This window comes from Hoplias malabaricus, chromosome 3 (assembly GCF_029633855.1).
Source record: "Hoplias malabaricus isolate fHopMal1 chromosome 3, fHopMal1.hap1, whole genome shotgun sequence".
Lineage (NCBI taxonomy): Eukaryota > Metazoa > Chordata > Actinopteri > Characiformes > Erythrinidae > Hoplias > Hoplias malabaricus.
The window spans coordinates 46,580,444-46,596,344 of record NC_089802.1 but is presented as its reverse complement, the minus strand read 5'-3'; the positions used below and the strand labels follow the sequence as shown (position 1 = coordinate 46,596,344).

At 38.1% G+C, this 15,901-nt stretch overlaps 1 protein-coding gene across 1 annotated transcript; it reads right to left on the bottom strand.

Moving 5' to 3' along the window:
- Window positions 1-252: 252 nt before the first annotated feature.
- On the bottom strand, window positions 253-9,076 carry h6pd (hexose-6-phosphate dehydrogenase (glucose 1-dehydrogenase)). Its single transcript, XM_066666475.1, has 5 exons — window positions 9,017-9,076; window positions 4,855-5,522; window positions 4,646-4,763; window positions 4,154-4,423; window positions 253-3,447 (listed from the first exon to the last, which is right to left on the bottom strand). The coding sequence occupies exons 2-5, from the start codon at window positions 5,500-5,502 to the stop codon at window positions 2,114-2,116; spliced, it is 2,370 nt and encodes a 789-aa protein (XP_066522572.1). The 5' UTR covers window positions 5,503-5,522; window positions 9,017-9,076; the 3' UTR covers window positions 253-2,113.
- Between the last annotated feature and the right edge of the window lie 6,825 nt (window positions 9,077-15,901).

The window sequence follows — 15,901 nt, the reverse complement described above, 5'->3', positions numbered from 1 at the left end:
ATACAGCATTGTGCCTTTTTAAAAATATCTGAATGACTTCAAAACCAGTCTGTGATACAGAAAGTTTATATACAATACCAGTCAAAGATTTAGACCTTTCTACAAAAAAAGAAGAAAAAATAAATGTCTTTATTTTTAACATTTTCTGCTTTTTTTTTTAACAATAAAGACTTCAAAACTATTAAATTATACAAATTAAAATATACACTGATCAGAAAATTGGAATTGATTCATTTTTACACACTGCCTTCATTCTCTCAATCTATAATCTATAAATATGTACCCGAGCCACCTAACCTGCTTTTGATTTTGAAATTTTTGTGCCTTTTGAAGTAATTTCACAATCAAAAATACACATTCAGTAGGGTGTGTGTAAAACTTGACTGGTAGTATATATATTTACAGCAAACTGGGCTTTAAGGTTTTAAAGCCTCAAGAACAGATTTCCCCTTAAATGTATGATATTATGAAATAGTTGTTTTGCTTTCTGACATTCAGTGACATCTGAAGGCATTTTTCTATGTGCACACTTTGTGACAAGTTTAACCAGCACCTCCCTGGTAATTATTAGGGTGGCGCTACACTATGGAAATGACAAAGAGAGCCAGAATGTAAAGAGTAAAGACATTTGCTGGTATTAAAACAGAATTGAATATATGTAATGACTGTAAATAGGTCTGCTGAAGAATCTGCAATTATTTTGAGATATTTTGTGGTATCACCACTGAGGTTTTTTTTTTCTCTGTTACCACTGAACAATTCAAACTTTTTGCAAATGTTCAAATATTTTTTGCTATTATACTTCATTCTTTTTTTTTATTACATATTTAATTTAGCAAGAATAAACAATTCCATCTACTTAATTTCAATATCGATTTACAGTGCACAATAGTTATTTCCCCTTTGAACCAATGGCTTAAAAACCCTGTATGCAGTCTGACATAAAATGTCATTCATTTTCATGAAATAGGTCATTCCTGATCCCTGTCACAGGCACAGTCTACCTCAAATAATTGAGCCAAAGGCAGGAATACACCCTGGATGGGGCACCAGTCCACCTCAGGGTTATCACACACTCACATATATTGACACGTCTGAATAATCAATCAACCTACCAATATGATCTTTTGGAATCTAGGTGGGATGAAACCTGAACATCAAGGAAAAAATCAAAAAAATCAAATGAAGACACAGGGAGAACACACTAATTTCCTCACGGACAATGACCTGAGGCAAGGTTTGATTTCACAAACCCAGGACACTGGAGCTATCTGATAATTATTGTGTACAAGGAACTACACTTAAGCAACTATATATAAGCACAAACCTTCATTAATTTTTAATATAAGGAGCAAAACTTCACAGGCAGGGTGGCCCTGGTCATTTGTGAAATATGTACACATCCTCTACAGAGAACACACTTCTGCATACTTTACTGCACAAATACTGTTTCATTTAACCCACTACAGTGCTTAATGTAAAAGATGCAGGGGAAAAAGGCACAACTGAAATCCTCACTTAATGCCAGTGCCTTTTGATCTCTCATTCATCACTGCATTTAACACCAACATACTTGTTGAATTTGCAGAAAAATGTCATATTCAGGTGTGCTATCTTTAGAGGATGCAATACACCATTTTCACTTTAAAAAGCATAACGATATGTCATTTGACCAGGGGCAGCCATACTTTATAATCAACAGTATTACTTTTATTAACCATAAAAGAGCAGCCCAAAAATTACTTTATATTTTGTTGATAACTACACTCGTGTGATTAAGCAGATTGTAAGGCTCAATGCTACAGCCAGTGCTGCATTGTTCAAATACACAGGAGAATGAACTAATAGCCAAATACAATGTACAATGAGACCATTTACAATGATCCTTACAGTGCAAAAACCAACCGTCCCATTAACCCCCATTCACAAATATGCAAACTACTTCAGATTTAAAGTAATCAATTAAGTCCAGCAAATAAACCCCAAATAAATCCTGTAGGGCTACACCCTCTTTGGTTTCCTTTCAGCATTGTTTGTATGTTTTGAATAAAATCCTGTTTTGAGTGAGCAAACCTCAGGAGTTTATTGATCTCTAAACGTTTTTAACTGACTCTTAACCTAAAAGTGCATCATAGTCTAAATACCACATTAGACTGCCATTCTTTGGCAGTACTTTTGTTATTGGATACCTGACCGATTCGCCTTTAATTCTGCTAAGCTGAGTGACAAGCTCATGTTTTCTCTTGCCCATCACTAGAACCCCCACCCTGCGAGCTCTGTTGATAGCAGTGAATGTGAGGCTCATTCGTTGGTGGGGTTTGACTGGACTTTCTGTGAGGGTTACTAGTCTCTCCCCACTCTCGTCCAGCTTGCTGTCTTGGAACAGTGAGGCAGTATGACCGTCCAGACCTACACCGAGCAGTATATAGTGGAAGCTGGAGCCGTTGACCATGTGGTTGATTTCTTTTTCATAAAGAAGTGCACCTCCATCCTCCTCAACACACAGGCGTTGGTTGAGCTGCACTGGCATGGGGTGGATGTTGAAATATGGAATGCGTATGTGCTGAAGCAATTGGTCATGAATGTTGTGGAAGTTGGATCCTGCCTCAGTGGGTGGTACACATCTCTCATCTGCTAGCCACACATGAGTAAAGCGCCATGGAAAGGTATAGTGGTGCACAGCTAGTTGTAAAAATAGTGCAATGGGACTAGAGCCACCGGATAGCGCTAGATGGAACTGACCATCTTCTCGAACAGCCTCTTCTGCAGCAGTGTGCAGGTCAGAAGCCAAACGCTCCACAAGCTCCTTTGCCCAAGCAGACACCATGTCAGCCCCACGGAACTTCCCTTGCATAACCTGGAAGTTCTCTTCCTGACCTTGCTGGATTACATTCACCACTGCCTCATTGACAAAAGCAACCTCTCTACCCTGCAGCTGGATGTTCAGCAGGTCAGTGTTAGCAGCACCACCAGGATATGGTCGAGGAAAGGCCTGCACCAGGCTGTCCAACAGTGGTGTCCAGAAAGCCCAGGAGGCAAGCAAGTTCTCTGTACTGACAAAACTGTCCTTACGTCCATAGAAAACTTTAGAAATGAGCTCATAATAAGCCTCTTTTGGCAAAATAGGGGTCTGGATGTAATAGTCAGAGAGTGGTAGGTCCAGCACACTCAAATCTTTATGCTCAGTTATTTCTTTCCAACCATTGTTCACCAGAGATGGCTTAAACAAATTTTTGCTGACAAGAATTGCTGGATATTCCAGTGCTCCATGACCCAGATAGAACACAATCTGTTTGGGCTTGCAGTTCACACTGTAGTCCTGAATGCAAAATATATCATTTTTGAAAAGAATTCGAGCATACCCAACCCGCTCATCGAGCTGCTTACCAGAGGTCATAAATATTGGAATGCCATCATACTGGGGATTTTCAGCAAAAATGACAGCACCTAGGAACAGATGAAATAGACAGTCATTCTTAACATGTAGCAATAGCATCACAAACATAACTGTAATACTTAAACAAAGGCCCTTTTTCTTACCAAGGAAAATTTAATTAGAATTAGAATCATTTTATTGGCCACTGTGCTTGCACACAGAGGAATTTGATTTCCGCATTTAAGCCAATTCGTGCAGTGAAACACACATACTAGTGAACACTAGGGAGCAGTGAGCACACATGCCCAGGGCAGTGGGCCCTAGACACAGTGCCCAGGGAGCAGTTGAGGGTTAGGTGCCTTGCTCAAGGGCACTTCAGTCATGACCTGTGTGCTCTGGGGATAAAACCAGCAACCTTCCAGTTACAAGCCCAGTTCCCTAACCACTGTTTTTTTGCCCCCACTTAATTGCACTGTGTTGTTACTAGAGAAATAAGTACCTATGCCTCTACTGACTGTCATTTTACTCTGCATTTCTTTTTATGTGCATAATGTGTGATAATTGCTTCTGACCATTCAAAACTTGCACTGCTACTAGCTCCGCCCACATGTCTATGTTGTGTTCACTTAGTACTGTAGCACAAGCACACACTTGATACAAACAGGGGAAACTATACCAAAAATGCTCAAGCATTGATGATTTATAACCATACCGTACTACAAAGACTAACTGAAAAATGAATTGATTATATGCAGGAAACAAACAGAGTAAACTCACCTGCAAACGTGGGAGTTAGGCTAAAATAATCCTTTGTTTTGTTAAGTTCCTGCTGAACCTCTTCAGTATAGTTCTGATATTGACCTATAACCACACTGCTCCTATCAAGCTGCTTAAGGGTGCTGAAAACTTGTAGCTTCTTCTGTAGGACTTCCTCACTGCTGGAAATATTAGCTGGTATGCTCATCAGTATAAGGGTCAGGACTTCTGTAAGGTGATTTTGGAGCATATCTCTGATGACCCCATACTGGTCATAAAACTGAATACGACCTATGAATATCAGAACAAAAAAGGCCATTGTCGTTAGTGTAAATAAATTAAAAAAACAACATTTCCACATGGAGAATCGGGTCTGGATTTTTTCTGGAGTTGCCCTGCATACATATAGAGTGCAGCTGGGGATTTCCCATGTCAGACACATTCTCACAGCTGGAGCTTGTTGTTTCATGTGGTTTAGACATAGGGTGTCATCTGTGTAGCACAGGGTGTTACCTTTGCAGTCCAGTGTTTCCTTCAGTACAATCTCTATTCTCTCAATGTTGTACTTGTTCCAAATTGGCTCCAGAAGATTGACATTTTTCTTTCTGAAGGACAGAATCTGGGAAACCACCTTTAGAGCACACAGACACAAAATATTTATTTAAATCTTTGCATATAAAATATAGGTGTATCAAGAGTAAATAAGACATCAGTGCCTTCACCTCCTTGCCCAAGTAGTGGTCAATCCTGTACATCTCCTCCTCTTTAAGAAAACCAGCCAGTTGTGTGGCAAGGAGCTGCGCGCTTCCAAAATCATGGCCAAAGGGCTTCTCCAGAACAACCCTGAGCCAGGCTCCAGCAGAGGGCCGGCAGCTGCTGTTGATCTTGGCTGCGATATCAGCGTAGGCGAAAGCTGGAACAGACATGTAGAAGAGTCTGCCTGCCTCTCTCATGCCCTCCTGCTTCAACTGCTGATGGGTCTGTTGGCAGAGTTTCTCATAGTCCTCTAAAGTCTGGAGCTGAAGGTACTGTGAAAGTCGCAGGAACTGCTCTTTAACCAGAGCACAGCGCTCTTCAGTAAGCTCTGATGGGCATTTCAGCTTCTTCAATATTTCAAAAAGCAGTGCATTCCCTGTATCTGTTGGAGAAAGCCCGCCTCCATAAAACGAGAACGTGTAACCCTTGCCTACATGAGTGGCATAAAGATGGAAAAATCCTTGCCAGAGGTATTTCTTGGCCAGGTCACCTGTGCCACCTACGATGATCACAGACACATGTCCTGAGTCCTGGGGATTCTCGCCCTCCTTGGCATAGCCTATCTGCCAAAAAGAGGTGATGAGTAGTGACAAGCACCATGTTGTCCTCCACATACTGTCTGCAAACTTCAGCCCTAGAAAAATAAAAGAGCATTGCCAAACACAAATGTTACCAGTTTTAAATGAGGTAAATATTCTTCAATATCCTGCAAATAAAAACTCATCATGTGTGCTCTTTGAAATTATACTAGAAATTTTGTTTTTTTTATTGAAATGTACATCCTGATTTACTCTATTCACATTAATTAAGAAACAAATGTTGCATACAATGCAGGAATCTGCCATTAGGAGGAATCTATCTGTCTCATGTTGGAATAGTTGTCTACTCTCCTAAGGCTAGAAGAAACACAATCTTCAGAGAGTCACAAATTTCTCATTCAGCTATAACACAGGTAACAGAGGTGTTTATATAGGATATTTAGACTGGAAACTTGTTTTTAAGGTAGCACGATGTGACAATCATATATTAATTAAGAGTGGTCAGAGATATAAATTTACACAAACAGACATGCATTTATACATAGACCAAAAAGCAATGATGAAACCAATGGACACAAAGGCACTTCAGACTATGATCACAATAAGCACTGTAGGCTTAACGGGTGAAAATTATCTCTTATTATTTAGGACAATTCAGAATATGGTTAACGCCTTCCACAAACAAATGCTGCTTTACTTTGGTTAATCCTTTCAACCTGCCTTTAGCACTGTAGAAAAAAATCAGTCAGGCATCAGTAGGGAAAAGTGTTACATTCTAGTAAGCCCACAACTCAAAGGCAAATTTTCATGATTCATAAAGGAGTTTGAACACTGATGATAATAATGTCAATTGCCCGGGGGGGGGGGCAAGCTTTCTATCTTGTTTTGGCCAAAGTACATATGTAGGCCAAAGTTCAAAAAGAAAAAAAAATGGTATACAGTTAAACACTGCACAAATGTTTCAAATGGAATTTTTACAAACTTTTACAAGTTTTAAAAAAAATACAAAATTTTACGTTCAATTAAAACATTGTAAATTATGTACAATTATACATAATACTTTGCCCCCTAATGTTGGCTAACTTGTTGGCTATCTAAGTTTTATTATCAGTACTGGGAAGGCCAAAGAAGAAGCTCAGATTAATGATGAACATCGCTCTGAGAGTGAGCCCACGTTAACAAGGTTAAGTCAATAAGCAAAATATAAGACAAACAGTGTCAGTTACCGTAAAGTGTGATGTGTAGCTACCAGATGAAGCTCTACATCAACAAGGCAAACAAAGATGATGCAATAATTGAAAATGATGTAATGCATTTAGTAAAAAATATCTGAATTAAATTAAACAGATTTTTTAAGCATTTCTGTCTCAGGGGAACCTTTTATTTTAAGCAATTACAATATAATACAATAAACTTTACTGTGTCTAACTGCAAATGAAGCAAGTTGTGGAGATGGAGCAGAGCAAATATCCTACTCACAGAGGTGTTAGCAGGTGGGGATTTACTGCTGTGACTGAAGGCTTATCATATATGAAACTTGTCTGTCTAAAGAGAATGAACAGTAACTAGTACAGCACTGTAACTGAGGATTTTCACTGAACAGAAGAAAAATGTCTCTGGTTCAACCTAAATTTACTAAATGCACTTTCAAGCAGTTCAGCATTTTTCAGGATGAACTCCAGATCTCATAAACACTTGAAATCAGCTATGGCTCTGTTACAGTTTTGTGCATTGTAGGTGCAACCCTGTGTCAGGAACCAAGTTTCTTGCAACACATTCCAAAAGTGTTGAGAAATTTTAATTTTTTACCCATATTCTGTTCATTTTGGCCCCTACCCATAGTTTTATACTTCGAACATTAACAATAAGAGTTCAAACTAACTTAGAATTAGTAATTTATTAAAATCATTTTTAAATAAAATGTTAGAAATTTGAATGTTAGAAACTAAGATGTTTATCCTTATTTCAGGAAAAAGGGTACTTCACTGTCACTGGAAAAAGTATTACATGCCCTGGAAAAACTTTGTTGTACATTGAAAATCAAAAGCGTGTCTGTGAAGTGTTTTTCTGACAGAGCAGGGCTTAATAGGTTTTAAGGATGAGAACATAAAATTTTTGAATAACCTTAATCATGAAAGTAGAGCATGACAAAATGATCTAAGCGTGAACTAAGGATACAGAGAATTCTTGAACAAACCCAGTTCATGAAAAGATAAATAGCTATACTATATTTTTTTAAATGAGGGTTACAAATGGGTTGATACAGTAGATTAAAAAAACGACTATTTAAATAAGGTTGATAGACAAATTCGTAGAACAGGGCATGGAAATGATAACTACCATAACACAGTGATAAGGCAAGGCTCCAGAAAAGCAGAACCCACTTTATATATAACATGTGCAAATATTATGGTGCATTTGTATTATATGCTTAATTTTTCCCAATATGTTAGGCATGCAATGAAACAGAAACTGTGAAAAACAGTAAGTTGAATTTATTTTTACTCAAGAAATCAAAGAAATGTGTTCCCTGACCAGTTGAAACATTTGCATACAACTGTATAATAGTAACTGAGTGATAACCCATGGTACAAGCAAGGCTTGGGCCAAAGCAGTTAAGTGAGGTCCTGACGTTGGATAATTCATTTTGGATCACAAATTACGCTCCAACTTACCCCAGCTAGTCATCCCTACTAGTTACACTTCTGCACGTGTGCTCTAGACCCCTGTAGCCAACACTTGGCATTGGGGTTGGTGACTTATAAGCTCCTGAATGCTTTTAAATGGAGATTATGCAAACTGTAAACACACAATTGGAAATTCATTTGTCTACAAACGTTTGGAGCTATTGTGTAATTAAAATGAAGCATCCATGCCATGCATATCATGTATAGCTAGCTGTCTCTTGGGTAATATAATGGGGAAATTTGGTTTATAAGGTAGGTATTTTAAATAATTAGGAAAATGAAGGGTTGCTAAATGAGTATAAAATATATAAAGATAGCTTAATGTTTAAGGCAACTGTATATTCAGTCTGTAGTATAAATAGATGGTAATGCAATGAGGAAGTGTAAGTACAGCATGGTTAATAACGTCACTGAAATACTACAAGAGGACCCAACAGCAGTTTACAACACAGCTGTATAATCAGTAGGTAGGATAGTATAAATGGTTAGCTAGTATTGTTTGCTATAAGAACAGGTAACAGCATGGTCTGTAGCTGTGTACACAGAGGCTAGCTTAGTAATGTAAGACAAGAGTTACGAGGACACTTGAACCGTAAGGTTTGTATGTTAGCCCTATATTCAGTTGATTTTATTAACGGCTGGCAATATAGGCTATAAAAAGATTAGTAGCTAATATAAACGGTTAAGTTGTGAGAGCAGATCTGAGCAGTCTCCTCTCCATCTCCAGCCCCTTTAGCAGGTTTGACAGCTACAGCAGTTTCCCAGTTTTCGCCTTTTTAACCGAGTCTGTGCCCCAGGTTTACGCGTCACGGTTAGTCTGGGATTACTTCGTTTGTTCAGAGTTATAAACCAACAGCGATAAAAGAGTGAGTGACTAAACCGGCAGCTGTTCGTAAACTCACCTGTTTTGCAGCGCGCGGTGTGGAGCGTAGACACTTCGCGGCAGTAGTGCCCCCGCTTCCTCGCGCTGCCGCGGTCACGTGACACGGAGGCCGGTCCATTTTGTGTTTCACTGTTTGTTTTGAGCATTAGGGAGCGGAATAGCGCCGTTAAACACGATGACTTGTTCAGAGACACAGCGAACTCTAAGAGGAGAGAGAACATATATAAAACATACCTTTATATTGATGTATTTACTATATATATAAGCATATTTAAGTATTTTATATAAATAGTATTTTTAAAATATTTTATTATAGTTTTATTCACTACTCTCGACATTTTTTTTGAAATGATTACTTTTATTTATTTATTTTTAATATTTTAGTTATTGTTTCTTGTTGTAATGCTGTGGCATGAGAGAGAGAGAGAGAGAGAGAGAGAGAGACTACCTCATAACTAAACTCACACTACCAACGTGCAAACTAAAATGTACACTAAAGCACACACATGCAAAAACCTAACCACACGCTACACATATACACCTTTACCATCCTACAGTTGGTCATTCAGGCGGTGTAAACTCTATATGTAAGTTTCAGACAGACTTCCAGAAACGGTAAATAATCCAGAAATATCTTGATGTTTGTGTTATAACGACAAAACCCAAGTTGAAGATTTTAGCACAGTCAGATCCAATTTGCCTTGTTTTACTTGTGATATTTTACTGGCATTTGTATTTTTAAGCGTTTCAATACAACATATGACTAAAATCTATGCAGGTGTTAAAACCGAACGAATAAATTTGGCCCGCTTTCAAACTGTGTTCAAAAAGAAAGTCGTATGTTCCATGTTCTCAAAAGGGATCTCCACCGACTTTTCCTCCTCGAAACACAAATGAGGCCAGGTTCATTGGAGAAACAAACATACACAGGTTACTTTAGTTGCTCTCCAGTAAGACAAGTGAACTGAAACGTGTCTTCCGTGTCATTTCACTACTTTAGGAAACGTTCTGGTGCTCGTGATGAATTCCAGACGTATATCTTGTGCCATCTAGTGGCTGAGTGCTAAAATAAACTTTATATGTACATTTTCATCTCATCAATGAAGTATTGAGCCATTGCTTAAACAATGGTTACAACTGGTTAATAAATTAAAGGAAATAACTTGGTTAATGTAACAAGCAAATTAATTACCACAAGTTAGAAAATATATGCAGAATTTTATATACATATATGGCCAAAGAGTAAAAAGAGAAAACACATTTATCTTTTACTGTATATGAATATTATTACCAAATAATCACATTATGTGAGTCATGTGCTTTGAAAATAAGTAAAACTTGTGTGAGTAACATAACCTGGAATGCACATTCTTACGACATATGCAATATGTTTGCATAAAAAGAAAAGGAAATAATTTGAACAGCTTATGTACTCATTAAGCGTCTACTATGTTTGTGAAGCGAGTATATATGTATATAACCATTGGTTCTGTTTTAAATGTTGCTCTCAAACTCTGAGCTCTCAGCTCTTGCTGTATAAACATATATACTCAATAACTGAGATTCAGAGTGGTGAAATTGTAGAGATAAACTTTCAAACTCAGATTTCTTTACAGTAGTGAGGCTACTGCTGCTACTACTCCTACTAGTGGCCTGTCTAATTTACATATGAAGCAAATTGCCAGTATTTGTGTATTTGTATCTGACTAAGCAATTTGTAAATATTACATTATCAAAATGTAAAAAAAAGCCCAGACTGAAGACACCTCCCAGGTACAGCACTGTAAGTGTTTGTGTATCAGGTGTTTCTGATGCTCTCTCTCTCTCTCTCTCTCAAACCACACACACACACACACACACACACAGAGAGAGAGAGAGAGAGAGAGAGAGAGAGAGAGAGAGAGAGAGACTGCCTAATGACAGTGACAGCTGGATCCACAAATCAAGACACTTATATATTCACACCTTGTCATCATCATCTTCGTGGTGATTATCAGCTGAGTTTCTGAATTACGTAGATGAAGAACATTTCTTGTCAGCCTATTTTAATAATGAGGCTGGCTTTCTGCAGCTCACCTGAGCCTGTTTGAATGTAGGCTGACAAGGATCTTGTGAACCAGATCTCCACCTCAAATTTGACAGTGTTGAAGTTTGTGTGTTTATATAGAGATTATCAGTACCAATTAAAATCCAAGGAAATAACAGGTTGGTGGAACAAAATGAAGTAAATCCTGAAACTAATAGCCCACAGTCACGGCGTGTGATGTAATGTTATGTATTTATGTAAAGTTATGTAAGGGCAGGGCTAAATGGCTGTAGTCTGAAACTGAAGATTTAGGTAAATGTATTGGCATTCATGACATCACAAAATCTATTAATGCAAAATAGGTTTTTGCATATTGATTTTCATTTTCAAAGTGTTTGGACTAGGAAATAGTGTTTAGATAATCACTTGAGGATGATTATATGGTACAACACTATTTTTTTTATTGTAAATTTATTTTAAAACATCCAGGACCCTTAGTTTTCCTTAGATTTGAATGCAGTTTCAAGAAATATCTGATCAATATTGGTACCAGCTGATAATAAAAGTATTTCATATAATTTGGCGCTTCTGTTTTCATATGATATTAAGATCATTAACATTAATATAATGCTAACAAAATGTTGGAATGATGCTGAAATATTACTGATATTGTGTTGACATTTTGGGTCACATTTGTCAATGTGTTTGGCCAAGATTTGAGTGACTATTATAAAAATAGACCTCCCATGTGGAATATGTGAGGTCAGTGTAAGGTGTAAACAGTAAACAAGAGAACAGAGTTCCTGGTTGTGTGACAAGTGTTTTTGGTGCACTCTGGTGTGTGTGTGTGTGAGGTGGAGAAAAGAACATATAAAGAAGCAAAGGCCCAGCTGTCACTGTCATACCACAGCTCCAGTACTCTTGGTATGTGTGTGTGAGAGCAAGCACCAGGAGGCCTATTGTACTGTAGATCACCCACACTTCTTCTCTCACTCCAATCTCTCCTCTTCCTCCTGCCATCCTGACACTTGCCTTCCTTCCTTTTCTCCTTTGTTCAAGCTCCAGCGTGGAATTCGTGTCAAGCTGAGTACACAGCCGTGCGCATACGAATGTGTACTGCCTTCTTTATTGGATCTCTTCACTAGCACACGTTACATTTTCTAGTCATTACTTTTGTAGTTTGAACCAGAGGTCTTTTCAGCCTGGAATGTAATTCAGCACAAAGTTAAAAGGCACATGTCATGAACAACCTCCATTTTCTTACTTAATTGTAAATAAATTTCAAATTTAGTGGGAAAACAATGTAACATTATGATAACAATTCCACACAACCTACACAGTCTGTTGCTTTTGTAACGTCGCACGTCACAACACATTTACCGCTACAAGGCAGAGCAGTCTAACACCTTCCATTCACTTGAAGTTATAAGGAGTGTTTCTCTCCAGACTACTTTCTGAATGAGGCACAGAATTGTTTGGTGCATGTTGAGATCATTTACATACATTAGCCTTAAGAATAACCTGAAGTTGTAAACAGGTTATGATATGTGAGTGGACAAAAAAATTTGTGATTTGATCATTGGAGTAAAACAGTATGAGAATATGTAAAATCTGTCATTTAACAGACCTTTTTCTTGGCTTATAATAGTTAATAATGTCCTGATTAGGTGATTTAATGTGTGTTAAAATAAAATAAAAAACCCTGAGGGTTCCTGAAGGTACTAAGGTTGGATGATTAGTTGTGGCTAACAAATGTTCCACTTCAGCTCATCCTGAAGGTTATAATGGAAACACAATCCTACTGTTCCACTGGAGGGTTTACACCCTACTAGTCCACACTTGTCTTATGTATGGCTGATCCAGTGAGCCTGCATTTTTTATTATTTTTTTGTGCTAATTTGTAAACCTACAGAAAGCCAAATTCACTAAATAGAATTTTTGTCTGGGAAGTTATTTTAATTTGATGTATTTCAGTTGTTCTGCATCTGTTCCTGTATATTATCATGACTGAATCTGGAATTATTTTTAAAATGCTACTTTAATATATGGCCATCTTATATACAGGGGTTGGACAATGAAACTGAAACACCTGGTTTTAGACCACAATAATTTATTAGTACAGTGTAGGGCCTCCTTTTGCGGCCAATAGTGTCAATTCATCTTGGGAATGACATATACAAGTCCTGCACAGTGGTCAGAGGGATTTTAAGCCATTCTTCTTGCAGGATAGTGGCCAGGTCACTACGTGATGCAATAATATTTAGATCCGGTGACTGTGCAGGCCATGGGAGATGTTCAACTTCACTTTCATGTTCATCAAACCAATCTTTCACCAGTCTTGCTGTGTGTATTGGTGTATTGTCGTCCTGATACACGGCACCGCCTTCAGGACACAATGTTTGAACCATTGGATGCACATGGTCTTACTGCTGCAATGTGCAATTAATGAAGATTGGCCACCAGGCTGCTCCAGTTTATCCATGAAACCTCCCACACTAAAATGACAGGTGTTTCAGTTTCATTGTCTAACCCCTGTATGTTGGGTGTGCCATACAGGAAGCATAGCCCTTTCTGTACATAGTCCCAGGTATAGGGGTAATAATAAATATTTGGACAAAATACTTACTGTCTATGTTGTGTATTCTTTGCAACAATGATGGCATAGCATTTTTGTGGTAGACACTCTTTAATGGTGATGATTTGCCCGGACTAAATGTGGCCATTGCTGTTACAACCAGTTTCTGATGCTTTTGACATTAGTTTCAGTTTCTTAATTCTCTTGTAGCCTCATGGTGACTTGCTTTCACTGGCACTGAGACTTCTTTAGTCATTTACATTCAGAGATAATGGCAGCATGCTCCAGATGCAAATGCTACATCTAGAGACCTTCTGTTTGTTCTCTTACACATTAACCCATTAAGGTATTGTATCCCCTTTTCAGACAGAGATTATATATAAGCCTAGACAAAAGATGTTGACAAACAAACATCTGGCTTGAACTCAGCAAGTAATGGTATACATATATTATTTCTGTTCAGTGCTGAGCTTATTATAAAATTATGCATTAAATAAATATAGGTGAAAGTATAAAATTATATGTGATACCATACAAAACACAATATGGTATATGTATTCATTTTTATAAAACATGGATGTACAATTATGTATAACACATCGGACTATGTTTACAATTATGTGGTGAGGAGCTATGTATAAATCTGTGTGTATTATGGAGGACTTTGTGTAAGCTATCCAGCAGGCTTACAGCTATTTTAAACTGAGCTATGAGCTTGCTGTGCTGCATACTTTATATTATAATTTTCTGTAATACACATTGTTTTATACATAACTCTAATTTATTGCCTTTTCTTTTATATCAACATTTTACTTGGTTTAAATGCCTTGTATGTTTTAATTCTTATTTTTAATTGTTTTACTTTTCCATTATTGTTTTTGTAAAGCACTTTGAATTGCCATTGTGTATAAAATGTGCTGTATAAATAAACTGGCCTTGCCTTGCCTTGCCTGAAACATAGGAAGGATTTTGTATAAAACATCCGGGAGTAGGGGAATATGTATAGATCTATGTACAATACATAAGGTGCTCTTGGTTTCCAACAAACAGTAACCTGATATAGACTCTGAAACTTGTGCAAGGACCTCAAGACTAGTTTTGTTAACTGTGAAGTTAAAATGTGTTAACAGCCCTCCATATGTTTTTAACACATATCTCACACCACCTCCACCACCACAACAAACTACTTGAGAGTTCAGCAGAGTGCTGTGACCGTTAACAAAGCCTTTGAGGAGCAGACGTACTCAGCACTGCACACAATAGCACGCTGCCACTGGGGTCTCTGAGCTGAGAGCTTCTGGAAGAGGAGATGAGCGGGAGGGAGGGGGAGGGAGAGTGAAATGACCTCGCTGTGTCGGTACTACTGCTGTTTCGTGACCCCTTAAGCTCAGACCCAGCCCCCTTGTGCGAACTGCTTTGTCAGGGCTGATGCGTGGCACAGGGTGCCGCAGAGGGGGGGCGAGAATAAAAGAAGCAGACCGCCCTGTGAAGAATGGTGGGAGTGAGCTTGAAAACTCCAGGCTCCTGCTATGCACATGGCACTCGAGTGAAAAGGGGACCTTTGCATTGTGAGTCCATCTCAATGGCTGTGGCACCTCATTTGCTCAAGACAAATGTCCTGCGTAACGTGAGTGTCTTGTCCCAACAAACCAAACAGAACAAAATCATTAATCATCTATTTTACATGAACACATGTACATAGAATCACTACATGTTTTTTAACATTCAAGTGAAGATAACAGTTGCTAGTAGGCAGTTTGATACCTCTTGATGTATTGGTTTCCTTAGCATTAAAATGTGCATTACATATTGTTTAGATTAGACTAAAATCATTAATTATCATGAACTGTTGTACAGAACCTCCATCTGAGTAATTATTCAGTGACTATGAAAAACTGTTATATCTTTCAGTATTTTGTCCTCAGCACTCATCTAAAAGTTTGCATTAGTTGATTTCCATTCAAGCTGAATTCACATTATTGTCTGCATGAGTTTGTCCAAAATTAAGGCAGAAATCTTTTCTCTGTAGTTTCTGTCTAATGAATATTCATAGGCACTTGACACAATACAGGCAGCCCCTAAGCCCTTGAGAAGAAGTCAGCTTGTGTTTGACTCTCAGGTCAAGGGACTCTGACAGACCGCTGCACAAAGGGGGCTTGACTCACAAATTCCTCTGCGTTGCTGGGCAATGCTTTTGTCCAACCAATTTCAGTGTCTACATATTCATACCCCTTGAAGTCATTAGTAGTCATTCATTCATAGAGGCACTCCCACTCGACCCTTCGTCTTTTGTCGTGGGAACG

Bases quoted from the DNA above. Each gene is read 5' to 3' on its own strand.
- h6pd (XM_066666475.1), bottom strand. From the start codon at position 5,502: ATGTGGAGGACAACATGGTGCTTGTCACTACTCATCACCTCTTTTTGG. The intron at 4,764-4,854 runs GTGAAGGCACTG...TGTGCTCTAAAG, and splicing joins ACCACTACTTGGGCAAGGAG to GTGGTTTCCCAGATTCTGTC. The intron at 4,424-4,645 runs GTAACACCCTGT...TGATATTCATAG, and splicing joins GGAAACACTGGACTGCAAAG to GTCGTATTCAGTTTTATGAC.